At 45.3% G+C, this 10,918-nt stretch overlaps 1 protein-coding gene across 4 annotated transcripts; it reads left to right on the top strand.

Annotated features, from left to right (window-relative positions):
* Positions 1-1,159: 1,159 nt before the first annotated feature.
* Positions 1,160-10,624, top strand: LOC113200769 (DLA class I histocompatibility antigen, A9/A9 alpha chain-like). Of its 4 annotated transcripts, none has more exons than XM_026414312.2 (6): positions 1,160-1,351; positions 5,048-5,332; positions 6,758-7,033; positions 7,619-7,897; positions 8,018-8,147; positions 9,855-10,624. In XM_026414312.2, the coding sequence occupies exons 1-6, from the start codon at positions 1,291-1,293 to the stop codon at positions 10,045-10,047; spliced, it is 1,224 nt and encodes a 407-aa protein (XP_026270097.2). In that variant the 5' UTR covers positions 1,160-1,290; the 3' UTR covers positions 10,048-10,624. The 4 variants fall into 4 exon arrangements, with proteins under 4 accessions (XP_026270097.2, XP_077657783.1, XP_026270100.2 ...); XM_077801657.1 differs by lacking the exon at positions 9,855-10,624 and adding an exon at positions 9,595-9,658 and having other exon boundaries at positions 1,161-1,351; XM_026414315.2 differs by lacking the exon at positions 9,855-10,624 and adding an exon at positions 9,312-9,462 and having other exon boundaries at positions 1,162-1,351.
* Positions 10,625-10,918: the final 294 nt, after the last annotated feature.

Below are 10,918 nucleotides of genomic sequence, written 5' to 3'. Positions count from 1 at the left end.
TTATTTTTTAGTTCTCGGCAAACACAACATCTTTGTTGGTATGTGGTGCTGAGGATCGAACCCGGGCCGCACGCATGCCAGGCGAGCGCGCTACCGCTTGAGCCACATCCCCAGCCCTTTTTTTTTTTTTTTCACTTCTTGCAACTACATCCTTCTCGTTCCTCTTTGCAAGAAAAGTGCGGCCGCCTGAAAACAGAGGAGCTAGACGCAGAATATGTTTGTGCTCATATGCTAAAGGTTCATATTCCACAGTAATCAGAGGAGTGCAAATTGCAAATTTAAAATTACTCTGCCCCGGCTGGGATTGTGGCTCAGCGATAGAGCGCTCCCCTAGCACGGGCAGGACCGGAGTTCGATCCTCAGCACTACATAAAATAAAGGCATTGTGTTGTGTCCATCTACACTTAAGAAATAAATATTTTTAAAAAATAAAATAAAATTACTTGGTCAGAGAGAAATGTAAATAATTAGTTGAGAACATTTAATAATCCCGCTCACTTGAGTCCACACACTAAACCGCGCTGAAATCTTCTTGGCCTCCCTAGAGTTGGGAGAAATAATGATCCTAAGCGTTCTTGGTTCTGAGTTTCTGCAGTTGTTGGTTGTGGGTTTTTTGTGGGTTGTGGGTTTTTTGTGGGTGTCCCTTTTTCTTCTCGTACTGGAGTAAATACCAGCCCCACCCCACCCACTGCTTAGCAAGCGCTCTTCCACTGAGGAACACCCCCAGCCCATAATTGAGTTATTTTAATGAAAAGAAAATAATTTTGTGGGTTGCTGAGACTAAGCAAGCACTCTACCAGCTAAGCCCCAGACCGTAACTGAAGACTGTAAAACGAAAGTTGATATGTTCCAATTAAAAGCAGGATATCATCCAAATTCAGAACACCAAAGCAGAATCTTATTTCTGTGTATTTTCAGGCTTCCCCCCCCCCCCCCGTAACGTTTGTTGTTAACCTAGGCATCATTTGATCTTCATGTTTAATATTTTCCCCTCATTAAACATTCATATCTACAATTTTCCAAAAGTCCCTGGTTTTTTCCTAGGTAGGTGTAATGACATTTGCATTTGGTGAGGAAGAAGCCATAGCTCAAGGTTTCATCGTTTCTGAAACCACCCTATGTAAACCTCTTCTCTACACACCCCACCCACAGCTTCTATCTGACTGATCCTCTTAACTCTCGTTTCTCTCAGAGCGCCTCCCTCCACTTCGAGCTTATGGCGGAACTGAGTTTCGCAGTGTGGGTCTGGACTCCCGGGTGGCGTGGTCAATCAACAGCACAGCTGAGAAAATGCTATCGACTTTTGTCCTCTTGCATGTGTTCCTGAGCTTCCTGAAGGGCACCCGCGCCCGTGAGTGGAACAGCAGGGGCGACAGGGGCGGCGGGCTGTCAAGAATTGTGGGAGAAACTCAAAGGGGAGAGAGAAAGACCGTAGCCCGAAAACTTCAGGGCATTTTGCAATCCCTGAGTAACTTTCCAAAATCTTAGCGATGGTTGCAGGTCCTTACTCGCCAGCCTACAGCGTCTGGGAAACAAGGGCTCTGGCAAAGCAGGGCGGGCGGTGCAGACTAGTAGGAAGCTGGCGCACCTCTGAATGCTGCACCCTGTGTGCTCAACATTGACGGTTTTGGAGCTTTAAAGCTACGTAGAAGGGCTGGGACTGGGGCTCAGTGGTAGTGCACGTGCCTGGCACGTGTGAGGCACTGGGTTCAAGTCTCAGCACCGCATATAAACAAATAAAATAAAGGTCTATCAACAACTTAAAAAAAAAAAGCTACCTAGAAAAGAGAGTCACTTGGTAGAGTGCTTGCCGCGCATGAATAAGGCCCTGGGTTCAATCCCCAGCACCACACACCCACACATACACACAAGAACAAAGAAGAGGGGCTTAAGGAGGCTGATTCATAGTGGGAAGATTAGATCAACTCTAGCTAGGGAAAAGGGGAGGGAGGGGGAAGGAGGGGGAGGAAGGAAGAGGGAGGGAGAGAGGAAGGGAGGGGGAGGGAAGGGAGGGGGAAAGGAGAAGGGGAGGGGAGGGGGAGGGGGAAAGGAGAAGGGGAGGGGAGGGAGGGGGAGGGGAGGGAGGGGGAGGGGAGGGGAGGGAGGGGGAGGGGAAAGCAGAAGAAGAGAGGAAGGGAGGGGAAAGCAGAAGGAGGGGGAAAGGAGAAGGGGAGGGGAGGGGGAGGGGGAAAGGAGAAGGGGAGGGGAGGGAGGGGGAGGGGAGGGGGAGGGGAGGGGAGGGAGGGGGAGGGGAGGGGAAAGCAGAAGGAGGGGGAGGGGGGAGGAGAAGGGGGAGGGGAGGAAGCTCTATATATGTAATATAAATTGTAATGTATTATTCTGACATATGTAACAAATTAGAATAAAAAAATTTAAAAAAGAGCCCAGAAACTGGGTGTCTGAACCCACCATCTCCTGCCAATGTTTTCAAAGTATCTTCCTTACTCTATTTTTTCTTCCTTACTTTAAAAATATTTATGTATTTATGAAATAAGTGTACATCAATACATTGGCACATTATGAAATATTTAAAAATAGAAATCCAAGCTGGGCACGGTGGAGCACAGCCTGTAATCCCAGCAATTCAGGAGACTAAGGCAGGAGAATCCTAAATTTAGAACCTGTCTCAAAACCAAAAAGGCTGGCAATGCCATTTAGTGGTAAAGCACCCATGGTTCAATCCCAGTACCAAAAATAGATATTCAAAAGGATGGGATAAAAATAAAATAATTTAAATAACAGCTTTTTTAAAAAACCTCATAAAATTATTAATTATAATATTTTCAAGTGACAGCAATGTAACTATGCTTAATTATTTTTGAAAAGTATACTTTAGGGGCTGAGGTTGTGGCTCAGCAATAAAGCGCTTGCCTATCATGTGTGAGGCTCTGGGTTCGATCCTCAGCACCATATAAAAATAAGTAAATAAAATAAAGATATTGCATCCAACTACAATATATATATATAATTTTTTTTTTTTTAAGAAGAGCTTTAGTTGAGTGTGGTGGCACAGGCCTGTAATTCATGCTACTTGGGAAGCTGAGGCAGGAGTATGGCAAGTCCCAGGGCCAGACCGGGCAACTTAGTGAGATCTTGTCCCAAAATAAAATAAGAAAGGCTGGGGATGTAGCTCAATAGTAGTGTACTTGCCTAGCATAGGCCAGGTCCAGGGTTCAATTCCCAGCACTAGAAGGAAAAAGGAGAGAGAGAAAGTTATGCTTTAACAATTTGTGATACTGGGGCTGAGGATATAACTCAGTTGGTAGAATGCTTGCCTTGCATGCTCAAGGCCCTGGGTTAGAACCTCAACACCAAAAAACAAAACAAACAAACAATTTGTGATACAGGTATTTGACAATGGTTCTGAGTTCATTTTGATCCTTGGTTTTAAGGGTAGTTAGAACTGAAAGAGATTCACTCACACACACTCACACACACACACACACACACACAAACAATATATTCACGTGGAAATGCATCATTAATGTACTCACTTGATTGTGTCTTATCCAGGAAAATTCTATCACTAAATTTATATAAAAGTTTTTTTCCCCTTAGCTACTACTTTGCCATTCTCCCTTAAACAAACTAATGAGAAGCTATTGTCCCAAGCCTGGGACAATGCAGATTTTTAGTCAACCATTATTCCAGATGTTTCTGTAAGGGTATTTGGATGAGTTTTATATTTAATATTTAAGTCAGTGGATTTTGAGTAAAACAGATTGCTTTCCATAATTGTGGTTGGGCCTTACCCAGTCAGTTGAAGACTTTAAGAGAAAAAGGCCCCTGGGGAAGAGGAAATTTTGCCTCCACAGTGACTTCAGACTTGAGCTGCAACATCAGATTTTTGTCACCAGCCTGTCTCCCCTGCAGATTTTGAATTTTCCCCCACCTCCACTGCATGAAACAATCCTCACTTGTTCTTAGAACTGCATGAGGCAGTTCCTTCATCCTAACTTTTTTTTTTTCCCTCTAGTTTTCTTTCTCTGGTGCTAACTAATACAGTAGTTATAGGAACTAAGAATACAATGAGTAACAAGAAAGAAAAGTTGCTATTTCTGTGGGATTTGTTGGTAAGCTGAAAGTGAGTCCATAATCATGTGATGTCCCTTGATCCTGGAGGCAAAGTAGCAGAAAAAGCTCACCTTGCCAGCAGTGAGAGGTGGGGAGTGAGGTGGATTCTCCCAGAGGAAGTGACATTTCGGCAAAAACCTGAAGAGGGCAAGACCAAAGGTAGCCAGTAGAGATTCCAGATGAGGGACAATAAAGGATCCAAAGTTTGGGGAACAGAAGCCAGACCCAGGAGCTGGGAGAAGTAAGGCTAAAGACTGTCTGTTGTCCACTTTTTCTATAAATAAGCTGAACTATAAGAAAGAAAGTGGCCTACAGTGAGGGAAAAATGGTCTAGGGAAACACTTGCAAGACCAGCACTGGTGCCTAAACCGGAAGAGGGGGGAGGGGCCTGTGCCTCTGCGGTTGAACTGTTGTGGCACTATAGCAGGGACCTAGAGGAGAAGTCTATTTCAGGCTTTGTCATTCCCCGCCCTTGGGGCTATTTTTTTTTTTTTTAACTTTTTTTTTTTTTTTAATATTTATTTTCTTAGTTCTCGGCGGACACAACATCTTTGTTGGTATGTGGTGCTGAGGATCGAACCCGGGCCGCACGCATGCCAGGCGAGCACGCTACCGCTTGAGCCACATCCCCAGCCCCCTTGGGGCTATTTTTAAACCTCCCGGTACTCCAGATCCTTCTTCCCAAGCCCTGATCAAGAATTTCTTAATAAAAACTTTTTATTGAGATCTTGCACTTAACATTTCTTTGTTAATTCTTTGAATTCTCTCTGAGTATAGAATGTGGAATTTGAATGCACTTGTGCTGGTGGGTTCTTCTGCACCATTATTTCCATTGTTTTATGCAATATGTCCTGTCTCTTCTATTACACACACACACACACACACACACACACACACACTCATCCCTCACATACTGTGAGCTAGATCCTCAACCAATACCAAAGCTTACCTGAATCCGTGATCTCTGCCTCAGGAACGCACTCTCTGGAGTATTTCTACTCAGCTGTGTCTGAATCACGCCCAGGCGTCCCCAAGTTTACTGCCTCTGGCTTCGTGGACAACCAACTCTTTATTCACTTTGACAGCGAGGGGATGAAGGCAGATCCTTGTGTTGACTGGTTGAAGGAAAAGCCAGAATACTTTGATGATGAGACTAAGATCTTCAAGACTCGGATGAAGATTTTCCAGTTAAGTCTGAGAAATGTGCAACAGTACTACAACAGCAGCATGAATGGGAGTCAGAGCAAAGAGCTCCCAGGTATGTGCCCAGGAGAAAGCAGGGCAAGCAGCCTCACCCCACCTCCACAGGCCGGAGGCCCTCAGCAAGTATTTTGACAAGTTCTCACTTGAGAATAAAAGCTAGCCCAGTTTGGTCCCTGGGGACAAGGTCTATGGACATTCTTAGTTCAGTATTCAGCAGACTCACTGGCTTGCAGATATATACCTAGCATTTATCTTTCAGTGCTGGAGGGGGACAACCAGAAAACATGACCAAGTGTTTGTCCTCAAAGCACTTACAATTACCATGGGGAGGCACCCATAGGGCTGGAAACATGTTACTGACACTATAAGGCATACCAAAAGATGTCAAAAGCCAGTAGCTCCTTAAATGCCAAATGAGAAGCAGAAAAATAGTTTAATGAAGTAGACAGACAAGACATCCAGTGGTCAGGGAGAGTTTCATGAATGAGATGGAACTTTGGATAGAACCTATGGAATGTGTATGGTTTGGGCTAGGAAGATAAATACATTTCATGCAGCCAGAAGTTAGGGCACAGCCAAGGGTGGGCTGGGATTGGGCAGAGTGCATTCAGGGAACAGAATGTAGCTTACTGGTCTCTAGTGTCTCCTGACTGCTTGGGATTATTGAAATAAGTTTGTAAAGGGCCTTTAAATCAGTGAGAGGTATAATGAAAGCTGAAGACTGAAGCTTTTTACCAGTTGATACTGGTAGGAGAATGTGTTCCACAGGGTTTGCCAGATCACTGGGACAGATACCAGTGTAGTCACAACCTGCAAAGGGCTCATGACATGGAAGGGGAGAGACAATGCACAAAGTTTGGTATACTTTGTGAGTGTTGGTTTAGAAGCTTGATCCTGTGGACTGTAGACCCCAAGGGAGGGCACAATTAATCCAAGCTGGGGCAGTCTGAGTTATTTATATTTGACTTTGAAATTCATTATGTTTTCAGCAGAAGTTGGTGCTTGTTAATGCTAAGTTTGCCTTCTCTGGAACCTCAAGGAATTAATACTGAGCACAGAGGTGTATCCTCTGACATTAATGCTGTGTACAGTGATCCTGTTTTCAGAAAGCTGGAAATGATATGATTGGAATCTGATATGATTGGAATCTGATACAATTAACACAGAAGGAAATCTATGTGGTCATGCTCTAACCTTTCCATGTACAAAAGATAGAGAGCTATGGAGGTTGAATAATTTGTCCAATTGACAAATTCATGGCAATGCCATATCTTTTTCAAGACATCCTGGAACCCAGCATAGACCGCTCACTGCTGCAGAGCTAATGGCAAATAAAAGAGACCAGTATCAGGGACCAAACTAAGTTGTCCAAAGTGTGAACTTCACATAAGGAGAAGCCAAGGGATCAGTTGTGGAGGGAGCAGGGACCATGATGGGGTACATCTGCCCTTACTGACATGCCTGTCTGGGGGATGGGTAGGCCTGCACACCCTTCAGTTCACCTATGGCTGCGAGCTGCAGGAAAACAACAACGTCTGGGGGCATTGGCAGTATGGCTATGATGGCAGTGACTACCTGATCTTGGATTTGGACACTCTTCAATACACTGCAGTCTCTTCAGTTGCTCGCCACACCAAGCAGAAGTGGGAGGACAATAGATATTTGGTAGAAAAAGACAAGAGCTATTTGGAAAAGGAATGCATCTTGTGGCTGCGGAGATATTTGAAGCTTGGAGGGAAGAGCTTGAACCGAACTGGTAATGACCTCCCTCAGCCCACCCATTCGGTTCTTTCTTCAGAGTTGATGCAAAGCTCCCCAGGACTACCTGGGCATAGGGATATGGGCTCTCTTGTGTAGGTGAGGAGGGCCACTGTACTGAAGGGGGCTTCCACATAGCAGGAGCTATGGATTTGAGCAAGTCTCCTGGAAAATGCTGTCTGCCCCTTTTCTAAGTCCTCCCTGGGGCAAAACTGCTCTCATGACCTCTGGTCATGTTCCTAGGCTGGGGGGGGGACAGGGGTTACACTTCTGCCCCTTTTCCACTAGAGATATGGCAGCTCTGAGCACCTATCAACATTTATCTGGAAACACTGACCAGTGGCTTGATGAGAAGATGGAGAGTCTTGACATGGCTCTTGCTCTAAAAAAGAATGTTGGGACTGAACTCTTAGGACAGTTCCTTGGATCCCAGTTTAGCATAGTACTTAGTCCACACCTGCCTAGCTGACACCCCCTGCCTTGCCCTGGTTGGTAGCCAAACCATCATGAGTTGCATTTTCTTTGTTATCAGAGTAGCTACTACAATAAGTCTTTGCATGGGTCCTCCCTGCTTTATCCACAGAGCCTCCCTCTACACGTGTGACCTACCATCCCTTCCCTGACCAAAATGAAGTCACCTTGAGGTGCTGGGCCATGGGCTTCTACCCTGCTGAGATCTCCCTGACCTGGCAGCGGGATGGGGAAGATCAGAGTCAGGACATGGAGGTAGTGGAGACCAGGCCTGCAGGGGATGGAAACTTCCAGAAATGGGCAGCTGTGGTGGTGCCTGCTGGAGAGGAGCAGAGATACACCTGCCATGTGCATCATGAGGGGCTGCCTGAGCCCCTCACCCTGAGATTTGGTAAGGAGGAGTTGAAGGTACAGGACTTGTTTATTGGGGAAAGCAGGGGGCATTCCAGAAACCTTCAGCCAAGTCAGGGCTGAAAACTGGTGGTAAGAGTTGCTCACCTTCTCTTTTCAGATCCACTTTCTCAGCCCAACGAACACACCAGTGAGAAATATAAAGCTGTAGTCACGGTAACTTTGATTGCTATGATACCTCTGCTCATCATGGGAATTGTGTACTGGAGAAGACGTCAAGTGATGACGAGGTCAGGCTTTCCACATACTGGTGTCCTAACAGTGCCTCACCCCAAAGGGTTGAGGTTAATGTGGTAACATCCTGTGGTGTAGCAGAGCCTGGGAGGGACCTCGCTGGAGGGAGCACAGGCTGAGAAGCTGCTGGTAAAGAGAAATGCTAGAGACTCTTGCAGGCCCTAAGACTGTGCCCCAGTTCAGAGGCTGTCCAAGTCCCATGGCTGCCTCTGAACTCCACAGTCTTGATCTGATGGACCTCCTGCTTCTCTAGGAGGGTTCTAGGAGCAGGGATACATAAGGCCCAGAAAGTCCCACAGTGCATGGGAAGTGAGTCTACTTCACATGGGACAAAATTTCTCTGGTCCTTCTCCCTCAGGTGCCTAAGTTTCCTAAAGAACATTGAGTGAGAATAGATCAGACCCCAAGGCTGAGTTGGCAGATCTGAAGGGTGTATGTAATGGGCTTGTCTGTGTACATGCATATGCATGAATATTAATAAGCAACTGTATGTATGTGGATTTGTGTGAATGTGTGTGTATAAGCATGTATGGTTTTTTGTGCACATTTATGGACATACGTGTGTTTGTGTGTATGTGTGTGTGTTACTTTAGGACTTCCTCATACTGGTTGTTCCACCAGGTTTAAAAACAAAAAAACTGTTCTCCATTTTCAGGGCACCAGGATAAATGTTGGAGAGAAGAGATTCTTTGCTGTACTTAGAATAATAATGGCTCTGCTTTAATAAAACACATAATAAGGGGCAGAGGAAATAGAATTGGATTAGACAAAGGGGATGAAGGGAAGGGAAGGGAGATGGGAATAGGAAAGACAGAATAAATCATATATGCAGCTCAATTCACAATAGCCAAGCTATGGAACCAAGCCAGGTGCCCTCAACAAAGGAATGGATAAAGAAAATGTGGGAGTTTCCTGGTGTGCTTCAGGCCTGCCAAATGGGAGGGGGAGACACAGATACGGCAGCCCCAAACTCCAGCTCCAGCCGCCCACTGTTCAGTTGCCCAACCTGGGCAGGTAAACCCCCACCTGCTTTACATCTGGATGTAGTCAAAGGAGACAAATTAATTGAGAAACTCATTATTGGTGAGAAAAAATTTTACTTATTTGGGAGAAAACTTGATTTGTGTGACTTTACCATTGACCACCAGTCTTGCTCTCAGGTTCATGCTGCATCAGTCTACCATAAGAATCTGAAGAGGGGCTGGGGATGTGGCTCAAGCGGTAGCGCGCTCGCCTGGCATGCGTGCAGCCTGGGTTCGATCCTCAGCACCACATGCCAACAAAGATGTTGTGTCCGCCAAGAACTAAAAAATAAATATTAAAAATTCTCTCTCTCTCTCCTCTCTCACTCTCTCTTTAAAAAAAAATTAAAAAATAAAAAAAAATTCTCTCTCTCTCTCTCTCTCTCTCTCTCTCTCTCACTCTCTCTCTTTAAAAAAAAAGAGAGTCTTATCAGCTTTGCAAGTTTGGCCACACAGGATGTAGCACTTAACAGTACACATGCCGAGGGGTAGGGGTAGGGGGGCTCTGGGGTTGTGGCTCTGCAGTAGAGTTCTCTCCTCCCAAGTGCAAGGTCCTGGGTTTATTTATTTATAAGTAAGTAAAATAAAGGTTTTGTGTCCAACTACCACTAAATATATATATATATATATATATATATATATATATAAAAATAAAAAACAGTACACATGGCATTTTCTTAGGTCACACTCAATTGTAACTCACAAGCCACAACAAATTCCACGGTCTCATTTGGCACTTCCACAAGGGCACACACTGCACAAGAAACCTCAGACATTGCCATCAGCTGTGAAAGGAGAGGAAAAGATGAATGAAGATTATGAACTCAGGACCCATTGGGACTTCCAGAGAAAGAAACTGAGCTTGATAACCTGACAGAGCTCAACACTGTCCACAAGAAGTGGATTTCTATCCTCACATTAAGGAAGGAAATATGGACATTCAGAGACCAGAGCAGAAAAGGAAGAACTCATGGGTGACTTTCAGTGAGATGATAAGATCATCAACTCAGATGATGTGGATCCCTCAGTTGGGCAATTCCGGAACATGGTGCAAACTGCAGTAGTCCCAGTGAAGAAAAAGTGAGTGGAGGGCCCTGGATCCCTGGCCTGGAGGAATGAGGGAGCAGGCACATGCAGAATTTTGCCTTTAGTGGGGGATTCTATGGGGGATTTCCCCCAACACAGTGAAGCAGGCTCCCAGCCGCATGGCATTCGCTGGACAGCACTTGTGGGTGGCTTGCCCATGTCATACCTGATGTGGACTTGACTCCCATCGTGCCATCAGCAGTGAAAATGAACCACGCACCAAATCCTGCAGTCTATAACCCTGAAGCTGTTCATGAGCCCCAGAAGAAAAAATATGCAGAGGGACTTGGCTGAGCAAGAAGCCCACACCTTTCTTATGCAGAGAAAGGTTTCATAGTCATTTTAAATAAACTGCCTTGGCTCTTTCCCTGGCCTTTTATTGCCTCCTTCTTCCTTCTCCTTTCTAAGATCATGTTTTATGTGAGGTCACATACCCCAGGTTGAATCCAGAGTTGTGGAGGTAGCAGTAGCCTCACCAGTCTCAGGGTCCCCACAGTTTCATTTATATTCACTGTCTTTGCAAGTCCCAGGTAGCAAAAGGGTTGCCATGAATCCCAGTGTTATAAAAAATGTTTAGCATTCTTTCATTAAGCTAAGATTTAAACTCAGAAGTGTTTCCTCAGGTCTTAAGTTTTGAGATCCAGGGCTGGAGATGTGGC

Source organism: Urocitellus parryii, chromosome 8 (genome assembly GCF_045843805.1).
Source record: "Urocitellus parryii isolate mUroPar1 chromosome 8, mUroPar1.hap1, whole genome shotgun sequence".
Classification (NCBI taxonomy): Eukaryota; Metazoa; Chordata; class Mammalia; order Rodentia; family Sciuridae; genus Urocitellus; species Urocitellus parryii.
This window is presented reverse-complemented; position numbering and strand designations above follow the sequence as displayed.